The sequence below is a fragment of the Boleophthalmus pectinirostris genome, unplaced genomic scaffold, assembly GCF_026225935.1.
Source record: "Boleophthalmus pectinirostris isolate CB_2022bp ecotype Guang Dong unplaced genomic scaffold, ASM2622593v1 HiC_scaffold_3, whole genome shotgun sequence".
Taxonomy (NCBI): Eukaryota; Metazoa; Chordata; class Actinopteri; order Gobiiformes; family Gobiidae; genus Boleophthalmus; species Boleophthalmus pectinirostris.
In genome coordinates this window covers 25,320,266-25,343,941 of record NW_026571299.1, presented here as the reverse complement: position 1 = coordinate 25,343,941, position 23,676 = coordinate 25,320,266, and the positions used below count along the sequence as shown (strand labels likewise).

General features: G+C 38.6%; 1 protein-coding gene across 1 annotated transcript in view; it reads left to right on the top strand.

Annotated features, from left to right (window-relative positions):
* cdk4 (cyclin-dependent kinase 4) overlaps positions 1-23,676 on the top strand; it is a 40,929-nt gene that overhangs the window by 5,867 nt on the left and 11,386 nt on the right. Inside the window, exons 2-5 of the mRNA XM_020936947.2 lie at positions 12,429-12,665; positions 17,674-17,809; positions 20,313-20,480; positions 22,392-22,501. Of these exons, the coding sequence (XP_020792606.1) occupies positions 12,448-12,665; positions 17,674-17,809; positions 20,313-20,480; positions 22,392-22,501 (632 nt within the window). The 5' untranslated portion in view covers positions 12,429-12,447. The remainder of the gene's footprint in view (positions 1-12,428; positions 12,666-17,673; positions 17,810-20,312; positions 20,481-22,391; positions 22,502-23,676) is intronic.

The window sequence follows — 23,676 nt, the reverse complement described above, 5'->3', positions numbered from 1 at the left end:
GAGACGAGCAAAGAGAAAAGTTCTATCTATGTCACATTTGGTTATTTTTTTCCTGGTGTAAAGCCCCAGACAATATGAAAAACAAAATTAAAACAATGGTCTAATTTTGCAGCCGCCCTCCAAAAGTCTGTCGCTTCGTTTTGTTACTAAGGGTTCAATCCAGAATACCATTTGCATATGAGGTGTTAGTTTCAGTGCCAGTTGGCGTGCGTCTGTTGTCTGTATCTGAATGTTCACACTCACTATTTTAACCATTTCACACCTCCATGACTTCAACACGTCCACTTCTACTTACTCTGCAAACTCATTCTTAAAGCGCGTTCAACTTTTTGGAGATTAATACCTTGTCATAAAGTTCTCTCGTCAAAAAACCTTGCTCGAAGTGGTTTTAAATGTCTTCTTCTGTGCGTGTTTGAGGAATCTAGCGATCTCTCCCAGACACTATTCGAAGTAGTATGATTCGGTCCGATGCTCCACCCACAAGCCTACGTCACTCATCCCCACACACAATAATTCTCTACAAACAAAACAACAGCATGATGCAGAACAATACACCTAAAAAAAACAATATCTAGGCAAGTTAAAATGACGTAATTAAGAACATTTTACTTTATCTGAGGAAATTCAGGTACAAGTAAAACACGCGAACACGCCAAACAAACAAAACCATTGACCCATCCAACTGTTGTTTCCTTTAAAGTCCGGTGCGGTTTATTTGTGAAAAAAGTTTGAAAATAGACCGTTTAATGACAGTGCATCTTATAGTCCAGAGTGCCTAATACCCTGGAAAATACGGTAACATACCAGTTAGCCCCGTTGCAGCGCATTACATACGTCCAAATGGCAGCGATTGGTTAAATGGGGAAAAAAAGTATCTGCCTACTGTCGAGCAAATGAATCCTAATGTTTCTGAAGTGAAACCGACTAATGAATCAGGCTAGTACAACACTCTTTAATGTGAAATGGATTTTTAGGGCCAAAACAAACGAGTATTTTAGTAGTCAGTAGGAACGGGACAAGATTGTGCACATATGAGGAAAATGATCTTATGAGATTTTTTTATTACATTTTAACATTTGCCTTGGATGAAAAAGGGGTTGACTTTGCTGAGTAACTCCTTGAGAAGCTGCGATACCAAAAAACACTCCTATAATGAAATTACTGCAAAACCTAAAAATAGATAAAGCAGAAAGTGTGAAGCAAAAATTATGAACTGAATGGCACAATTTATTTATCAAAAATGATATCAAAATCTTGTTTCTCAGTCTCACGAACTGACTCTCCACACATGTCTCGTCTTGTTGAAATTGTGTCTCATCACATCCCTAATTATTTTAATAATCAACATGTGCAACATATTTTTCCTATTGTACGTGGAAACTTTTCAAATGCGTTTTCAGCCAACTAAAGTTTAAAATATGATGACTGAAGGCCTCTAGGTACAGAATATTCTCAAGTAACGTGTATTTTTTAGGAAGTTGGAAATGGTTTATCTTTGTTGACATTTTGTTTATCAAAATATGACTGATTATTTCTTTATATAGTCAAATAGTGTTGTCAGGAACCAGCTGGAAGGTCCCCAAGCTGGAAAGTCCCCCGGAATGTTACGCTGAATTCTACGCTGTATGAAACTAAACAATTATATATGTTGTACACACGCAAGTTGCAATATAGCTCAACACATTTGTTCATACATACATACAAAAAAAATGCAAAAATGATGTACACACAGAGTAAATACAGCATCAGATTTCTCCTCAGTACTCCACAAGTGAAGCACACACTTGTATAGTCTGTTAATTTCATGAATCACTCAATCACCTCTTGTGAAAAGGAGTGAGTGCCACAACTATTTCAGGATTTTGTATTAACTATGCATTTCATTGAAATATGCAAGACCTTCCTAAAAGTGATTCTGAATCATTTTTGTACGAATTCTTCAGCTTTCTTGTGTTGTGCTTACAAATTATGTTCATGGAAGGTAAGGAAATAATGAACATTTCTTCCCAAATCAACAGGTTCAGATGCTATAGGACAGGGGATGCTCACACTTTTTCAGCATGCGAGCTACTTACAAAATGACCAAATCAAAATGATCTACCTACTACAAAGCCAAGCAAACTGCACTGAAACACTCTGTGCCCCTTTTTTGGACCCTCACCCACAGTTTGAGAACCCCTTCTTTAAGAGAACTTCCTCTGGCACTTTACACAAAACTGTGAAAAAAGTGAAGGAAGATTTTTAAACCTGTCTTTTAAAGTTCCAAACTGGAGTTGCATTCTTTTCTGGTTTTGCAGTGATATTTACCAGCCTCTGCACATTTACCAAACCAAACGCACATCGTGACAAACAGATGCATTTGTGCACTTTTCTTAGGCAAACTTCAGCCAAATGTGGCAGTAGGTCTGTTCTGTAGATCTGCTCTATGCTGTAGACCTGCTTTGTGCCAACACTGTAACACAAATTTAGACTCGTTTTTGCTTCACGTTTCGTCTTGCTCTTCTAATCAGCGCGCACTGTGGAAGGGGCTTGTTTTCGCTGTACACAGGAAGGAGCGTGAAAAGGCGAGGGGCGGCGTGCTGACGTGAGGCAGATGGACAGGTAGGATGTTTAGGAAGTTTAACCTGCCCTGTGATTCCATTTAGCCCGGCGAGATACTTCCGGTGGCTGTGGGCCAACCGAGCATGTGCAGTAGTGCTTTTTTCTCCTGCAGGCACACGCAAATCACGCGAACGCACGCACGGAGCATGGGCTTATGTATCACGTGATCGCTTTGACCAATCAGAGCAAGAGATAGAGCAGAGCGGAGCCGAAGCGAACGAATATAAAGTGTTTTTTAAGACAACTGAAGGATTTTGAGCTGAGAAAAAGTGTATGATCTAAAAATCGCCACAAAATCTGACATTTTTGAAAGTTGTACGTGCCCTGTCAGCCGAATGCGAGCAGTTTATGATTACATTGCGCTCTATGAGAAAAATCTTCTCTCGGCCCATGGGACTTTTTCCGCTTTAGGACCAGTGAGTGGCCACTAGGTCAACTCGAGGCAGCTACAAGCAGCAATACTGTGTCCAGTTATTTTAATAAATCCATGGCCGCCCAAGGGAAGGGGGCTTCTGGAAGGAGGAGGGGGCCGTTCCCGCCAAGAGAATAGGACGCTCGAGACGGAACTTTCAAGCCAGGGGGACGCTCGAGCCGGTATTCGTGCTGTCGTCATACTAACATGTCAAACTCAATTTCAATACTAAGGACTTGAGACTTAATACTGATTCCAATACAACAATAGTAATAATAAAAAAAACTCTTTATTTAAACAAAAGAATGTGATTTTCAGCATTCGTAGTACTTTGTTTTCTATTCCCATGTGTGTGTCAGTGATTCATGTGTGTATATTAGTCTATGTGCTTTTATACTTGTTCTGATACAGCTCAAGATCATTCTAAAACTTTTCAGGAAAGGTTCATTCTGTAGTTTCAATATTCACTTTAGTATTGATTTTAGCAAGTTTCAATACTTTATAATGACCTTAGTCCAGATAACAATTACAACAATCAAAACACGACTCTGATTATATTTTATAGCCGAGTGAAATGACTGTATTTTTTTGTTGAGGTGATTTCTTTCTTTGTTTTTTTTTTTTTTTTTGATGCCAGTTCTCAAAAAACACCTCCACACTGGTACATGGAGTGAAGTTGAGTCAGAGCGGCCATTTTGCTGAGAGCACAGATGGAGCAGGGACCAGTCAACTCAAGACTGACGGCAGGTTCAGGGACAGCTGCTCACTAGTTTCATCATACATCATAGTTTTCTCTGCAGAATTGTGGAGGATAATTTTTTTAAATGATCTATGCTTTCTTCTTAATTTTTGTTCAGAAATCACTCCATGTTCAGTGTTAAGTATGGCACTGACTAGTGTGGCATTGACTAGTAAAGGCACTGTTGTAGTGCCTTTAGCATACATATTACATACATAATTCACCACTAACTGGAGACATATTAATTACATGTTCACCTATGTTCAGTGTTTAGTTTTTGTGTTTGTGCTCTATATGCAATATTGTCGCGGTCCCTTTAAGACCCGTTGACGTTTTGACGCACGCTGTTCTGTTTACCGTTATTAGCCGTTTATAGCGAGTTGGGAGTTTAGTTAATAAAGCGACACACGATTTTTTGTGTCTAAAATGTGAGAAGTTGTCGGCTCTTTTTTACTACGCATAACTTCCACACTGTACTTGATTTTTTAATTGTCTTTTTTATAACATGACTTTTAGAGAGCTGAGTTTTGCAACTACTACTATCATGCTAACACGCACTTCCTGATCATCAAACAGTAAACTTAATGATGAAAAATTTGATGCAAACAGCTAGGGGTGTACAAAAATATTGAAATCGATATATCGTATAGTTTAATTTGATACAGAATCGATATCGTGGGCTGCTGCATCGATATATGGCCAAGAGTCATTTTTAGGTATATTTTACTAAACTATTCTGTGTAAGAGCTACAATTGTGTTGACATTTTCACTGTTTTGATCAGGAAAATGGGTGTTTTTCATATGAACTCAGCACAAACCTGGTGGGCTTAGTAGACTTTTAATATCAGCCATGCTTTACCTTTTTTTTTTTTTTTTTTACACTGAACCTTATCGAACTGATTTGAAATATAGTGTATCTGATCATTTTGAATCAAAAGCTTACCGTATCGAAAAGTGAATCTTATCGTGGCCTTTGTAGCAAGATATGTATTGTATCGTGGTCTGTGCATCGAAATATGTATCCTATTGTGGCCTATGTATCGAGATATGTATTGTATCGAGGCCTATGTATATCGAGGCCTATGTATTGTATTGAGGCCTATGTATCTATGTATTGTATCGAGGCCCATGTATCTATGTATCCTATTGTGGCCTATGTATCGATATGTATCGTATCGAGATATGTATCGTATCGAGGCCTATGCATCTATGTATTGTATCGTGGCCTATGTATCGTATCGAGATATGTATCCTATTGTGGCCTATGTATCGAGATATGTATCGTATCGTGGCCTGTGTATCGAGATATGTATCGTATCGTGGCCTATGTATCGAGATATGTATCGTATCGTGGCCTGTGTATCGAGATATGTATCGTATCGTGGCCTGTGTATCGAGATATGTATCGTGGCCTGTGTATCGAGATATGTATCGTATCGTGGCCTGTGTATCGAGATATGTATCGTATCGTGGCCTACGTATCGAGATATGCATCGTATCGTGGCCTGTGTATCGAGATATGTATCGTATCGTGGCCTGTGTATCGAGATATGTATCGTATCGTGGCCTGTGTATCGAGATATGTATCGTATCGTGGCCTGTGTATCGAGATATGTATCGTATCGTGGCCTGTGTATCGAGATATGTATCGTATCGTGGCCTATGTATCGATGTATTGTAACTGCAGCTTCTTAATGATACCCTGCCGTACAGACAGCACAGTGGATATGCTTTGGCCTCAAAGAGCTGGACTTTTTAGCTCAGGAGTCTTCAACCTGTAGCTCGGGATCTACCAGTAGCTCTTCACCCCCTTCCAAGTAGCTCACCAAGGGATTTCTGACTTCTATGTATTGTGGATAATAAGTAAAATTTGATTATTTACCACTGTACATGTATTATTTTGATGCCCAACTTGGTGCACCGATAAATTGATAATGGTTTGTTTTATAATCATCTAACTTGTTCCCCATTTAAAACCGTAGCTTGTATATATTTACTCAGTTTCTTTGTGACTACTGAAATTGGTAGCTTTCTAGCATTTTTGTAGGTACGTCACTGGAGAAAAGTTTGGAGACCCCTGTTTTAGCACATCGGCCATGGGCTTTAAATCTCCAGCACAGGCCGATATATATTTATTTATTAGTATTTTTTCTCATTACATTTATTTTATATATACTAATATATATTTTGTTTTGGTCAATCTGCTGCCTAAAAATACAAACAAAACTTTATATGAACTCTTAAATATGAAGCGATAGCTGCATAAACCATGATTATACTGCTCTTATGGGTTTGTGGTAAAAAAAAGACTTTGGGTAGGAGATGGTGGTAAATTTAAATGACATCAAAATTGGGCCTGCTTATCTGCCCAAAAATATGTAAATGTGTTCTAAATAATCAGCATCGGCATGAAAAAACCCATATTGGTGAATCACTAGTCAGAGGGTGGGGACTTGCAAATCGTGACTTGGACTCGAGTCAGACTTGAGTCACTATTTTTAGGACTTGAGACTTGACTTGATAAAATAAAATGGACTAAGACTTGGGACTTGGGAACTTGAAGGTCAGTGACTTGGGATTTGACTTGGACTTGAGGCCTGTGACTTGAGAAGCACTTTTTTAAATCTGAATTCTTTCTATTTTGACAGTAATGATTCACTCTAAGATCTTGTCAATCTCATTTCAATTTAAAAAGGAACAATTAACAAAATTCATTTTTACAACTCTTATATACTCTATAAATACTCATATATAAATATACTTTTTAAAGTGCAATTTATTTTAAAATTCATATAAATAGCAAAAATCTAGGCTATATTTTGTCCTTTGGTTTAAAGACTTGAAGTGACTGCTCAAAGCAGATAACTTGGACTTGACTTGGACTTATGGGCCAATGACTCGAGACTCGACTTGACTTCCTGTATTTGACTTGGGAATTGACTTGGGAATTGACTTGGGGTCAAAGACTTGAAACTTACTTGAGACTTGCAAAACAATGACTTGGTCCGCACATCTGTCTCTAGTCCACAAGAAATCCTTGGTGCAGAGTTTACACTTTGGAGAAAGATGACTATTTTTGTGTTAAGTCTGTATAATGTATGTTCAGGAAATGAACAGGCAAAGCCATCTCTAATTGTTTTTAATCAGGCAAAATAAAATAAATTGGAGATTAATAAATGAAAATGATTTCCTAGTATCGATTAATCTTTTTGTCATATCGCCCAGCCCTACTTTTACCACTCTGTACAAACAGTCCAGCTACAAGAATGAAATCTAGTGTTTTACTTGAATGAGGTCTGCAATGATTAACCGAATACATTGTGACTAGTCGAGTATTACAAATCATAGTCCTTTTTTTAGAATCTGGACTGAACAGACTCTCAAGACAAATATTCTAATAAAAACAGAGGAATTGAGAGCTTCAGGGCATCTTAGTTCAAAGTCCAGAACATGTGCTGCTCAAGGACAAATATTCAGATTTCTTATGTTAATGATTTTTTTTTTTTTACAATATTTCAACATTTGATAAATTTGGGCAGACAGACTGAACTTTTAGGTGGGTAAATAAGCAGTAGAGGTATATGTGAATTGGTATTTAGTCATTTTAAGGCCAAGAATTTGTCTAGTTGCTAGAGCTGGTCCTGTAAACACTGGAAATAATCACCGACTGTTCAAATGATTCTTCGTTAGATCACTGGTTTCAGTTACTGGGCCTGTCACGATAACATTTTTTAAAGTGTGATTTAAAGTAGCTAAATATAGACGATAGCTATAATATTGAAACTAGCACAGTAACCCTAAAAAAAAATCCCCCAAGATATTGTTTAAAAAATTAACTGCAATAAATGAATAGCACACTGTAGCCGTCAGTTTGTATCTAATAATGAGTCATAGAAGTGATAAATTCAAGCCTGTACAACTCAAATCTTATATTGCCATGAAATAACCCAAAAATTTCCACTAGTACAAAGCAAAAATACCCACGATAAATACTACCCCACAAAAAAGTATCGTCCCATCTATGAAATACTCAAGACCATATAGTTGTTGTCATTCTCATAACAGGCCGACCAATTACTACAGTATATTTCTTGTAGTTCTAATTGGGACTGGATCTCATTGTCTGCGAGAACAGAATTTTTTATTTTTTTTCTAATTTGTGTGAATATTTGTGCTGATTATAGCTGAACCAACACAAGACTCGGCACAAAAGCAAAGAAGGCAACACGAGTGAGAGCTCTGTGCACAAAAAATAAATCAAATCTTACATGATCTTTATTGTAGTGTAACGTTTTATTTCAGTTACAAATCATTTCAAAGAGGAAAGAGTTTAAACAGTTTTGAATGGATCTTGGCCTTGGTCCTTTCTCTCTGTGATTAGTTTGTAGAAAAATGTATTCTCACTAAGGACGTAACAGTAACCCAAAATATCGTGATATCGTATCAACAGTCTCGCAGTACTACCATGGACCATCACCATATATCGAATTACAAGTGTCTTAAATTAATTGTGATTTTAATGTTTTTTTGTTTTTTTTTTATTTTGTAAATCACTGAATTACTTTGTGTATGAATTGTGATATACAGATAAACTTGCCTTGTACAGGTCAACAGGCCGAACTAACAGAAACTGTAAACAAGTTGGTGTGTTAGTTTCACTTAGTTAGCTCCTCCCTGCAGACAGATATAAGAATATAAGTGTCCATCAGCATTCTGACCAGAACTGAAGAAGCAGCTTGGATGAGCTGCGAAAAGTCTTCAACCAAACTTTTGTCCAGTCGATAAACTGAATTTTCTCCTCTCCATGGATTCTACCTGGACGACTGAGGGATGGGCAGTCACAATATATCAAATCACAAGTTTTTTTTGCTTAAATTCATTGTTATGGTGCAGCTGTAAAATAGAGGGAACTACACAGACCATGATCCTTTGCTCTGTTTCAGTGCAGACTACTAGCCTGATTAGTAGCATTAGGATTCATTTGCTCAACTGTAGACGGGTACTTTTTTATTTAACCAATTGCTGCTATTTGGTAGTATGTAATGCGTCGGGACGATCACTGGTGTTTAAGTAATTGCCGGCACAACAGCAAACAAAGCAGCGAGTGAACATGTCTGTCGACGATCGATGTCGTTTCTGCGAGGGGGAAATTTTGAATTTAAGGTGCAATAAATGTGAATTTGTATTTGACAAAGGAAGGAGGATAGAGTATGCAGTCTGCTATCGCAACTCTGGTTGGTTCAGCACTTCGCTGATTGGCCAGTGTGCAGTTTACAACTTCTGGGGTTCTTGCAAACCGTCTAAGTGCAGGATTCTCCAACCTTTTTCCTTCAGTGAGCTACTTTTACACACCGAAAATGCCAAAGAGCTACTAGTTTTAGCGATCACTAAAAATTTAGTATATATAATAGCCACAGCAAGCCTTAGATGAGGTACAGTTGGATGCCTATAAAACAAACCGGGTACAAAGGTTAGGCATCAAAATGATATGTGTACAATTATAATAAACATTTAATCAATTTACTTATTCAGCACAACATATGTAATTCAGAAATCCCTTGATGAGCTACTTGGAAGGGGATGGAGAGCTACATGTTGGAGACCCCTGGTCTAGTGTATTCTGATTCTTGACTTAGTTGCTAGAGGGAACTGAAATTGAGCAGAGGCACTAGGTGGCACCAGCCTGGCTAGCAGACTGCATGAACTATGAATTAAGCACTTTTAAATTTTAATTCTCTAGATTATGAAAATACCAAAGGTTTGTCTAGTAGGGGTGTGCAAAAATATCAGAATATCGATATATCGTATAGTTTAATGTGATGATACAGTATCGATATCGTGGGCTGCTGTATCGATATATTACCAAGAGTAATTTTAGATATATTTTAGTTAATTATTTTGTTACTGTGCTACAGTTTTGTTGCTTGTTGAGTGAAAGAAAACTAATTTATGCAACACATTTGACATTTTGACACTCTTTTGATTATTGAAATGTTTGTGTTTCATATGAACTTTGCACAAAAATTTAACAGAGACTTTTAGTATCGCATCCATGATTTAGCCTTTTTTTTTTACTGAACTGTATAAAAATCGATTTGAAATATATTGTATCGTACTGTAAGTGCACTGTATCAAGATATATATTGTATCGTGGCCTGTGTATCGAGATATGTGTCGTATCTGCAACTTCTTAATGATACCCAGCCCTATTGTCTAGACATTTTAAAAGGAAAAAGTAGTATATTCACATATCTGTTAGTAGGGATGTAAGGATATCGAAATCTCTCAGTACGCCATTTTCATGCATCTCACGGTTTGATATTTATTGTGGACACTTGACTTAACTGTGAATATGCTACTTTTTCCTTTTAAAATACTTTGACAAGCCTTTGGTACTTTCATAACCCAAAGAATTAAGATTTAAAAGCGCTTGGGATCATTGTCTTATGTAGTTTCCCATGTATTTTTAGCTGTGGTTGCACCAAAATAATATCACAATAAATATGGTACCGTGAGATGCATATCGTGAAAACATCAAGACATTTGGATATCGTTACATCCCTAGTCTTTTGACCAGCTCTTTCAAATGAACAGATCCAAAAGATTCGGATCCCCTAAAAGAGCCGAATGTCCCGTCATATTTTCTAACACGTGTATTTTTGAATCTCATGTGTCAAAGATGTGGCTGTAGTTCTCGCTTCGCTGCTCTGTCTGATCCTAAAGCTCCTCGATGGCTGAGCTCCTCTTCGCAGCCTCCCTCCTCTCACATGTGAATCGTCTTTAATGAGCCGGGGTCACTCCAGTTCAAACTCGCTCAAATATTTAATTCATGCGGCGGAAATCGGACCAGAATAGACAGTAATGACCGCAGATCCGGACAGACTGCATGACGAAAAGCTTGTTTCCTCAATGTTAAGTCTCCATGGCGACATCTAATCTCAACTAAAACAAATAAGGGAATTTTTAGAGTTGGTGATTTAGGATCTCAAGATGGAATTTGTGCGTGTGATATTGTTAGCTTGAGGACTGCTTGGTTTCAACTGTATCCTCATGAGGACAATTTGTGTTTTCCATTGCAGATTTCAGATATAGTTAGATATTCTGTTTTTTGGGGGGTTCTGTTTTAAAATTTTGAAGGAATTTTCTTAATTTAAACAAAAATGCAAAGAAAATGTAAATGATTGTACATTGGTTGCATTATTTGTGTGCATTCAGCAGCTTTCAATTAAATTTGCAAGGGAAATATGCATGCTGTTTAGATTAAAATAGCAATTAATGTAGTGTTACCTAGTAGGGATGTAACAATAACTGAAATATCGTGATATTGTATCGTCAAAAGTCTTACAATAATATCATAGACCATCACAATATATCGAATTTCAAGTCTCTTTGCTTAAATTAAGATTTATGGTGCAGCAAAAGCTAAAAATAGACAAGGGAACTACATAGACCATGATCCTTTGCTCCATTTCAGTGCAGACTACAAGAAGAAATAACAGTTCTAAGCACTTTTAAGTCTTAGTTCTTTGGATTAAGTCTTGTCAAGGAATTTTAAAAGGAAAAAGTAGCTTAAAAAGTACCGTGAGATGTATATCGTGAAAATATTGTACCGAGAGATTTGGATATTGTTACGTCCCTAATCGTCAGCCTCCCAGCCATATTGTGAGCTTTCCCATGATATCGCAATAAATGTCATACCGTGAAGTTCATACCGTGACGATATCGTATCGTGAGACATGGATATCGTTACACCCCTATTTCCTGAGGATGCTCTGTTTGCAATACTGATCTTGATATTTTGGCTGTAAATATCTGCTAATACTGATGTCAGCCGATACCAGTGCAGAGATTGAGAACAGCATTTATTTCCTTAAATATAAAATAAGATGGAACAGTTCTAAATGTGTTTATACAAGTAATTTAACCCTTCAATACCAGAAATATATTTTATCTATCATCCTTGTGATGTTTATTTTCTCACAATAATGGAAACACCAATTTAAAGTTATGATTGCGGTGGTGTGAATGCTGGTAGATCATTTAAGTTTGGATTTTTATTTCCAACGAGGACAACACAAATATACATTGAGTAATATGTGTAATGTGAATAAAATCTGTTGAATGCACCCTTGCATACATTTGTTTGCATTTTACAGAAACAAAACTTAAAGCCACATGGCTAATTTGCATAAACTATAAGGGCTGAAAAACACCTTGCTCCTTGTGTCCTGATGCGGTTCAGCTTCTGTCGAACTCACTCTGCAAGGCTCCTGACTATGGTAGCCATAAAGCGGTGCTGCTTCATAACTTACCAAAGTCGTACTAAAACATTTTGACAGATTTTTGAGCGCCATGTACAAAAAAAACTCGAGGTCAGTAATCCCAACCAGAATTAATACGTAAAACTCACTGGATTATAAATCCTTATAGTCCGAAAAATACGGTATATATCATGTTAAAATGTTGTTCCCTCATCAAAAACGTACATACGTACGTACTGGCGAGAACGTCCCCCCGTGTTAGCCATGTGCCGCCCAAGGGAAAGGGGCACCCGGATGGAGGAGGAGGACGTTTCCACCGAGAGAATAGGATGGGAGAATGGGACTCGAGCTGGGACTTTCCATCCCTCACTTGTTTTTCCTGTTTTTAATCATATCCTCTCTGTTTGTCTCCAGGCTTTAGTTCACTCCAGTCATGGCCCAGACCTCCAGTATCCCCTATGAGCCTGTGGCAGAGATCGGGGGCGGGGCTTATGGGACGGTGTATAAGGCGAGGGACACGACGAGCGGAGAGTTCGTGGCTCTGAAAAGTGTCCGAGTCCAGACCGACCAGAACGGACTCCCCATCAGCACCGTGAGGGAGGTGGCGCTGCTCAGGAGACTAGAGCAGTTTGACCACCCCAACGTCGTCAGGTGAGAGGACTGAGAACCTGAACTGTTCTAGTAAAACATCCATCCGTCAAGGTGATACACACATACACAGGCCTATCACCATAACACATTCTGAAGTACGATATTTTTCTACGATAATATTGAAAAGATTAGGGATGTTAAAATATGGAAATTTCTCAATATTTTTATGATACACCGTATTTTCTGCACCATAAGGCGTGCTCTTAAGCCTCCAACCCCATCAAAAAACAACTGCGCACCCCATAATCCAGAGCGCCCTATACACGAATCCAGTCAGGTGTCCTAGCACGACTTCAGTAAACTACAAAGCCACGCACACACCGACACCGACAGCGCAGCGAAAAACACCCACAGCCACACTCATCACGCCACACCGACGAGGAACGGAACGAAGGAATGAATCGAAAAAGCGAGTGCAATGTGCCACTTCTAGACACAACTGAACAACTGAGTCACTGCGAACACGCCAACAATCCAGTGGTTCCAAGACAGCACCCTCCCTACACGCCACAACTGAATAAAGCCAAGAGTCACCGTGAACGCCACAAACAAACAAAACCACTGACCCATCCAACTGTTTCGTTTAAAGTCCAGTGCGGTTTATTTGTGAAAAAATTTCGAAAATAGACCATTCTATGACAGCGCTCTATATAATCCAGAGAGCCCTATAGTGCGGAAAATACGGTACATCCCACGATATTTTGCAGACCCTAAAAGAATTGTGAATACGCTACATTTTCCTTTTTAAAATGTCTTGAAAAGTCTTTTGTTCTGTTGTAAGAATTAAGATTTTAAAAGGGCTTAATACGTTTTTTTGATGGTAAAATATCATATTTCAGTTGTTACATCCTTACTCTAAATCATTGCAGGACAATAAATAGCACAATTAAACAATTTAGTAGTAGTAGATAGGTTTATTATCTATGAAGTGCCATAGATGTTTATTATTTGACATACACCTTCAGCATTATTAGATTTGTCTAATACCACATAAAAAAAGAAAAAACATCCCTCCCAGTGCAAAGAAATTGTACATGTGATTGATCTTAAAACAAATATAGTTAATAAATGTATACTGTAAATTCCGGATTATTGAGAGCACCTGAATATAACCCGCATTAACAAAATTTTTACTAAAATTTTAAAATTGTACATATATAGACCGCACCTGAATATAAGCCGCAGGTGTCCACGTCTTCAAGAACGTTTTAAATTTCAGGCCATCGCTTTTATCACCTCTGAAAGCTTTTGTCATCTTTTTGCATTGTGTCAGTTCGTCACACTGCTGTCGCCAAAATCTCACCATCGACTCACTGATGTCAAGTTCACGTGCAGCAGCTCTGTTTCTTTTTTTCTTCCATAGCTGCATTATTCACCTTTAACTTAAAACCTGCATCATCTGCATTTCGTAGTGTGTTTTCCATGAGGAGGGTGTGTGTATGAAGCGCAAAATAACTGTTCAAAACACAATCAAATGAGCATCTTCCTCGGCGCATCACCCCCATCTCTCCCAACAAGCTACTGCGCATGTCTCCTGCAGAAAGAGCTGCTGTCCTCTTTGTATCATGTCAGTGTCTTGGATAGGGCTGAGAATCATTAAGAAATTGCCGATATGATACATAGGCCACGAAACGATATGATTCTTATCTCGATAGATACACTGCACTGCCGAGTCAATACAGTATGTTTAAAATGATTTGATACGTTTCAATAAATAAAATAAAGGCTAAATCATGGCTGTGATACTAGACTTTGTTAAACCACTTGCGCAAAGTGAATATGATAAACGCCCATTTTAATCATCAAAACAGTAAAAATGTCAAATGTGTTGCATAAACAAGTTTCCTTCCTCTAAACAAGCAACAAAACTGTAGCTTTGTAACCTAAATAATTTTGTAAAATATACCATGTCATATATATGTCAATCAGGTATGAGTTTCTGTGCGGCTACTGAAATTTGAGACATTTCTTCTCATTTACGCACACGGGTAAAACATATCCCCCTCACTAATGTTCATTTAGCATCATAACTTATCTTATCACACGGCGATAAACTATTTGAGTGCGCTGACAATCTTGCGAGCACGTGTAGCAACTTCACGTGAACACTAGATCCATGTTTTACCCGCACAGACAGCGGTGTTTTCTGCAATCAGACACTCCAAACCACAGAGCGTATATATATGAATGGACAATGTGCCAAACGTAGAATCCGTTCTTATATTCGCCGCATCGTTTTATTAGCCGCAGGGTCCAAAGTGTGAGAAAAAAGTTGCGGCTTTTTGTCTCGAAATTACGGTAATAGAACATTAAGTCATTCTTGTAATTATTGTGGCCTACTTTCAATTATAGCTTATCATTTCTGAATGTATAATAGTCATAGCCTGTGCCTTAAATGTGTATAGCGCCTTTCAAAGACACTCACTTTATTTACACTGATTGTTGATTCACTCTGGGTGGTGGTAGCGTACGTCTGTTGCTGTATGTGTGTAGGTACAGCTGTCCTGGGCGAGACTGAAGCAAGGCTACCAATCTGTGCCACTTGCCCCAATCACCAACTCTCACTCACTACATTCATACAAAAGCAAAACAACAGTCTGCAGACATGGCGACACAGAGGGACATACCTTTATCAGCAGTAGCAGAGGTTTTGTTTTTATGCATTTGTCCAATTTAACTTTTTGATTCTGATTTTTCCACTGTGTAGATGTTTTGACCAAATTCAAAAATCAGATCAAATATTTGTACAATGTTCTTTGTCGACTGCGTTCAGTGAGGGCCATCACCGTCACCAGTGAGCCTTGTCATTTTAGTCTTTTTAAAATGTTCGTATTACCCCACTCCTAAACGATCCTGGTGTTTTTATTTCACTAGACAAGATTTGAGCATTAATAACAGACAAATCAGATGCCTTCTTTCCCCGAGGTCGTTCCCCTTAGTGTCATCAACGGGTTTGATTGACAGTGTCTCCAAATGCCCGCTCCCTGCCAAACCGGGGGTGCAGGAAGGAAGTGTCATTACCTTCAACAACCTCGCTCCTGACTGGCTCTTTGGTCGCTATGGCGCTCATAGTCGGAATTGCAAATTTGCCCCTATAGCTGCTAGCCTCAATGTCCAACCTGTAAAAAAAAAACAATAACAAGTGACAGTTGTAAACTAAAAGTATCCACAAGTCTGGTTTTCCTTTAGCTGCTGTTTCAAGTGGGATTTGAAAGTGTCCATTATTGGAGTCTCTCTTACTGATAATGGGAGAATGTTCCAGAACTTGGTGCCTCTGATTGAGACACACTTTGTCTGAATGTGGTGCATCTGTGTGGCCCTAGTTCCCATCCCACTGACAGTCTTTACTTTAATAAAATCCTGTAACAGGGGGGGGGCAAGTTCATACAAAACTTTATATATGAAACATCCGTATTTAAAATCAACAAAATCATTAAAATTAAGCAGGTTGTGCAGTGGTGAAATGAGAGTGGTTTCTTTTCCAGTATTTTTACAGCTTTTTAAAAAGTGATTTGACAGGTTTGAGTTTTGTGCCAGCAGCGAGTGACCGTGTGGTTATGCAATACTCCAGGGGTCTCCCATCCTGTAGCTCAGGAGCTACCAGCTCACTACCCCCTTCCAAGTAGCTCATCAAAGGATTTCTGAATTCCACATATTGTTATCAATAAGTCAAATTTGATTGATTAAATGTAGGATGACCAGATGTCTCTATTTACCCAGAATAGTCCCAGTTTTGAGCCCTGTGTCCCCTATCCCAGCAGATTTATCCAAAACCACTGATTTGTCCCAGTTTTATACAAGAAATGTCCCAGATGTCCATATTCTTGACCAATTTGATCCCTGCCAACAGTGAAGAGAGTCATACATTGTCACTTGTTTAGGTAAAATACAGAAAAGCTGCTTAAAAATGACCAAAACACAAAAAAATGTGATTATACTGACTCTCATGTTAGTCATGAATGCGCCGAAAGCAGAACATTTTTTGTTAATGACACACTTGATTCACAATTCTTGAGGATGTTCTAGTTTTTGATTTTGAAAATGCCCATTACCATTGTAAATGTATAGTGTACAAAGTTAAGCATCAATATTAATGAATGTTGAGTGAATGGATCCAACTGTACACTTCTAAGGCTCACCGTGGCTCTTAGATTTACTAAATTTCTTGTGACCACGAAAATTAGCTCCTCTCTGGCATTTTCATTTTGTAGAAGTAGCTCACCGGAGGAAAAAGGTTGGAGATCCCTGTAATACTCTATAAATCTGAGCTGTCATAAAGTGTGACACTATAGACTCTTGTTTGAATAGCCAATGAAAACATTATAAAACAATATCATACACTTGAATAAACACACTTTATTGCCTCAGCTGCATCTTAATGTGAAATGTACATTCTGCAGATTAGATCTTTGTACATTTGAGTGTTTGTGGTTCATATAAACCTACAGACGGCAGCACAGATAAGAGGTATTTACTGAGTTACATGCACTCCAATTGAATAACAATAATTTATTTTTATAGAACAAGGACAGTGTTTTATTTAAAGTACCATTTTTTTTTTTTTTTATTATCAGGCTTAATCCTCTTTACGTCATGCATTCTGTGGTAAAAGCTGCTCAAATATAATCTATTCATTTTACGTAGCATTTTCTCGGAGAATGACAGATAATACAGACGTTACTGACGGGGCCACCTTTTGTCATCCAATCAAGCCCATTGTTGCTAAGAGTCATGGGAACAAACTGCCTGACACTGTCCCAGACACTTGACGCTCTCTCATGGCGCTTTACCAAAATGACAAAAAAAAATCCATTGGTAGCAGAGATTTGATAAATTTATGGAAACGACGGCCTGACACTCTGCCAGACAGTTGTTTTTGTGTCATTGTGCAACATCGCAGCGGCACAAAGGAGTAAGTGGATGGGGCTAACACTTGAAACTAAAACAAATTCCCGACTCATGGTTTGAAATCAGTTGCTCACTCTTTTAACTCTTAATTTGATTTCAGATTAATGGACGTTTGTGCGACCCAGAGATCGGACCAAGAGACTAAAGTCACTTTAGTGTTTGAACACGTTGACCAAGATCTGAAAACATACCTGGAGAAAGCGCCCCCAGCTGGACTCTCCCCAGAACGCATTAAAGTAAGTCGCCAACACAGTGATATTCAGCCTAAACCAGCGAGCACGGTGAGACATATGAGTCTGGGATCACGGATTACAAGATTATTTAAAGGGACAGTTCTGAAATTTGGACATAGCACCTCATTTCCTAGTGATCCAGAGTGTTGGAGACGTGTGGAGACACTTTTTGAAATATTCTATCCAGTCCTTGTATTTGCAGAGGTCGCTGGTGCTAGGCTAGTGCATGTCAATGGCCATAGTTATCCTGCCACTAAAAACAGTCTTACCCACTCCACAAAACACCCGAAACAAATCGATTATTACACCAGACTGTCCATGGAAATGTCTGTGTTGATAGAATGTTTGAAATAAAACATCACATGAATCGTCGCATATTGAGGGACTATTTTCTCATATATCAGTCCCCCACTGCTGAGCTTTCTATCAGGAAGTACAACTCGCTGCTGCTGCTCTGACATAAATACTTCAAATGCAAAGTTGGTTTTACTTCTAACATTATTCTATCAACACAGACATTTACATCTATAGTTTGGTGTAATAATAGATTTACTTCAGGTGTTTTGTGGAGTGGGTAAGACTGTTTTTAGTGGCAGGATAACCATGGCCATTGACATGCACTAGCCTAGCACCAGCGACCTCTGCAAATACAATGACTGGATGGAATATTTAAAAAATTGTCTGACTAACTAGGAAATGAGGCACTATGTCCATGATTTGGAACTTTCCCTTTAAAGGTCCTATATTACACAAGATGACTCTTGTGATCTTTAAGCCATTTCACCTCTTGAAAAACAGACCTGGAGTTGTTTTGTTTCATTCACACATGTTTGAGTAACCCTTTATTATTAGTCTGTGTATACTTCCAAAGCTTAAAATACTCTGTTGTACATTGTGATGTCATGAAGTAGTAGTTAATAGCTACTTTTTACCTTTAGTTTAGTAGAGATTGGCAATTCCAGGGCTGAAATGATCAAAATGATTCCAGTGAAGGCGTATGGAGTTTAAAAACACAGTGGAGCACTTCCTGTACACAGTGATTTCTTTTCTAGACAAGTACTCAAATTAAATCTGCAGGGTTTGTGTGTTAAACATGTGTGAATGAAACAAAACACAACTTTGTAATGAGGAAACGTCATAAGATACAGTAGATCAGAAAATACACACACCACCAAATGCCAAACACTATTATTTTGGAGTCAAATAACTTGTTCAATTTGATCACACTTAGAACATTTGAAGAAGAAACTAGAGTCATGCTTGTCTGCTTTTTTTTTTTGCATCTGGTTAAAGCGCTTACTCAGAGCATGACTGAGGCTGACCAACAGGAGTGGGTGGGGGAAGTCGTCGAGCTGCATTAAATACAAAATGTCTGAGTCACAATATGAAATTATGTACAAAAAGGCAGAATGTCACAGGGATGTTTTAACCTTAAGAGAAAAATTCCCTTTTAGATCAAGATTGTAATTTACCGTAAACATATGTTTGTAATAATCTACATACGTCTACATACAACTACCATAAAAAAAAGAAGGGGTATTATTATGATAATGCAAATTTTTTGGAGTTTTCTACCATGTTATAACGTTGCTTCCTCATCAGAAACATGCCTGAAAACTTTTCTTATGGTTAGCTGTAAGATGCTGTCTGAAGCTCCGCCCACATGCCTACGTCACCCATGCTCCTGCACCGCAATTTTCCGTAAATATACAAAAACGTGACACAAAACTGTACGCAGCAGCTTCACAAACTGATGCGATGCTCCGTAGTTTCAAAAGCAAAATGCACATGTATGGGTGGGGATAGCGCTCTGAAGGGGAGGGGGAGCGACTTAGAGTGGGGAGAAAAGGGAGCAGGGACTCAGAAATGCATAGTTTTTGGCGAATATTAAGGATTTGCGTGTGATGTGGGAGTCATGTGATTTAATATTTTGGCGTACTTACTGGAGGTCAAGATTGGTATTATTCAGTTTATTGTAAATACTTTTGGTATACATCATTTTGTTTACTGTAAATCCCTTCTTTGTTTGTGTGGAGATGATTACTCACCAAAAATGAAATGTTGACTGCATAGACGACTCTACTCAGTGGGCTCCATCCCTCTGTTTTTCTGTCTGCTCTCCACCTCTTTCTGCGATCTTTATCAGCCGGCATCTGATAGAAAGATATTTTGGCCTCCTTCTTTAGCAGACTGACTCCGGCCAGAACATCCAAAACCATTGTTATTTAATTCAAATTTTATCGCACACAAATACTACATGTTAGTCCAGATGAATAGTTTGACCTCCAATATGGCGACATACACACCAGGTCACGTGGTTTTGTGACGTCTGCGCGAAACCTTAACATTTTCAAAACAATTAACGGTTATGTGGTGATCTAAATATGTCATGTGTTTGCAGTTACAAGTATAATACCTCCCTCTTTAAGACCGAAATTGTTTTTGCTTCCTACAAAGTTGTCCGTAGCTCTGTAACCTGTTTATGTTCTAATGTTGTTTGGTGCAGGACATGATGAGGCAGCTGTTGTGCGGTCTGGTGTTCCTTCATTCGAACTGCGTGATCCACCGAGACCTGAAGCCTGAGAACATCCTGGTCACGAGTCAAGGGCAGATCAAACTCGCCGACTTCGGGCTGGCAAGGATCTACAGCTGCCACATGGCCCTCACTCCAGTGGTAAAGAAACGCAATACTTTTTAGTCAGATTCTCTGTTCTTGATTCCTCTCGATCCTCCGTTTGTCAACTGTCAATCAAATGTGTCATATTTAGTGGTGTCCTAAAGAAAAGGAGTAAAGCTGAGGGATGCTTCAGAAGCACACATTAGCGAAAAGAGTCAAACTTTATTGGTCTCAGTGAGGAGTTTAAATCTTCTTTCCTCCCTGTGTCTGCTGTGATGGGTGGGTGGGTCGTCCTCACCCATTTCCTGCAGAATCGAGGAAAGGACTCAAGGAGAAGGAAGCGAGGAAAGAGAAATGAGAGGAGGCCCATGTGGTTAAGTCACGGAAGTTGTACCAGGTAGCTGAGCCGTGCGGTGTTTTGACATTTGTAAAAGTTAGGACATGAAAGTGAAAATGGGTGAGACTGTCCTGTTTGTGGCAGTGCACTTTGAGGAGTGCATATCGTTACGGTATTTTCACTGAGATGTTCAGGAGAAAGTGAATCTAAGGGAACACAAATGAGAAAGTGTACTTAAAAACTGTTATTATATCCTTAGTTTGTACTTAATCTCAGACTACATTCCCACACGTCAGTGTTTTATTTCACTTACCATATTTTTCAGACTACAAGTCACTCTGGAGTATAAATCGCACCAGCCAAAAAATGCGTAATGAAGAAGAAAAAAACATAAGTCACACCGGACTTTTTTGGGGAAGTAAATTTTCTAAAATTAGAGACCGGGAACTGACATTTCATCTTGAAAGTCAAGTTCTAGTAATAACAATAGAAGAGAACAACAGACTGTTAACGTCACATATGAACAGTTCTTCAGATAAACTATAACATAAACAACAGAACAGAACAAGTTTACCAAACTCTCCATCTCACTCCAAATCACTAAATCCATTCAATTCTTCATCCTCAGTGTCACTTCTGAGCAACTCGGCCTCAACCTCCAGAGGTAAACAGAGCGCTGCTTCCTCTTCTGTGTAGCTGTTGTCAGACTCGGCATCAGTTCCAGTTAGAATTATTCGTGCCTTTCTGAATTCCGACAGGATGGTTTCGGTGTCACTGAAGTCCAGGCTTTGTCCATCCATCCAGTGACTTCGGGAAAGTTTCATGGTGCATCTTCCTGGTGTCACAAGTTTCTTGCTCACTCCAAACTTTTTTCTGCTGCCCGATTATTGTTTTCAGCTGCAGATTTCATGATTTTCATTTTGGGGGCATTTGTGTTCAGTCTTCTCAGTCATCTCTATAAGTTTGTTGAAATGTTAAATGTTCAGTGTTATAGAAGTAATGGTACGTAATGGTACGATCGTCTGACATGATACAGACCAGACAGAGGCTCTTTCTGCAGGAGACATGGGCAGTAGAGCCAAGTGACAGTGGTACAGGAGGAACGGGGCCAGCAGATACTGACACACAAGACTAGAGCCTCTCGATGGTTCAGTGTGAAAATGTTAATTATAAGTCGCACTGGAGTATAAGTTGCAGGAAACACCCAAACCATGAAAAAAAAAAAAGTGTGACTTATAGTCTGAAAAATACGGTAAATGCACCGTTTTGGACAAATCTAAAAATGGCTACACTCCAGGGTCGTTTGTCAAGTTATGATATTCATGTCAGTATTTATTTTTTTCAATTTATCTATGTATTTTTAAATGTACTCTAACATTTTATAGACAAAAATGGTTATTATGAGTATATGTCAGGTTTGATTGCCATTGTCAGTGAACAAAATTAAATAATGAAATAAAAAATAGACTTTGTCTGAATATATACAAAGATTGATCAGATGTATCGAGAGGAGCTCCAAGACTCCAAAAGGTCAGTCAGTTTCATTACTCAACGTACAGAATCTTTTTCTCAGGCGCAGGCATATTTGTTTTGAGGTTTGTTTGAATGCAGTTCCTGTTTGCATTTCTCAGGTGGTGACTTTGTGGTACCGCCCCCCAGAGGTCCTCCTCCAGTCCAGTTACGCATCTCCCGTCGACGTGTGGAGCACTGGCTGCATCTTCGCTGAGATGTTCAGGAGAAAGTGAGTCTTAAGAGAACGAGAATGAGAGTCTACTCAATTATGCTTATTCTAGTTTTTATTTGTATTTAATCTCATACTACATTCCCACACATGTCATATTATTATCTTAAATACACTTCTAAAGATCTAAAAATGGTGATAGTCCAGGGTCATCTGTCAGTTTATCGTATTCATGCCAGTATATTTTTTTTCTAATTAAATGCACTCCTACAGTAAACAGTCTCTGCAATCATAACTATGGCCTATAACGATAATCAATTAATTGCACTTTTAACAAGCTCCATAACTTTTTCCGGCCGCGATACTTGAGCATGATTCTGTATAGACACCTGCGCCACCCGCTCTGTGTGCTCATGGTGCATATCAGTCACTTATGTGGGGCAAATGCAGGTCGTGCAGTCACCCTCCCCGTTTGTGTTTAATCTGTGCACTAAGTGGTAATATCATAAACATTTAGGTTAGATGACAAACGTTTTCCATAATGATGAGAATGTGAGCGGTCAGCAGGAGCACCAGTGGAAACTCGGACCTCAGGTGGGACCAAGTCATTGTTTTGCGAGTCTCAAGTAAGTCTCAAATCTTTGCCCTCAAGTCCGAGTCGAGGTCCCAAGTCAATTACAGGCAAGTCCAAGTCGAGTCTCAAGTCACTGGCCCATATGTCCAAGTCAAGTCCAAGTCGTCTGCTTTGAGCTTCGAGTCATTTCAAGTCTTTAAACCACAGGTTTCTCAAGTCAGTGAAGTCCCAAGTCATTGACCTTCAAGTCAAGTCCCAAGTCTTAGTCCATTTTATCAAGTCAAGTCTCCAGTCCTAAAAATAGTAACTAAAGTCTGACTTGAGTCCAAGTCATGACTTTTAAGTCCCCAACTACCACCAGTGAGTAGAAAGTACAGGCTATTCTTATGCTGACTAGTCTGTTTTATTTAGGGCTATCGTTTCTGGTTGTCTTGCAGTTCCTGTGTTAAATGTTCTTTAGAAAGTAACATTTATTGATCTTTGAAAGGGTGCATTTGCATTTTTATTCCATTGTCATTATAGTTGTTGAAAATGGTCTCAAAATGTCAATATTGTTTATCGCAATAATTTCTTGGTCAGTTAATCGTACAGCAAAATGTGTTATTGTTACAGACCTAATCATAACTATATTAAATAAAAGCGTATAAGAATATATTGTAAA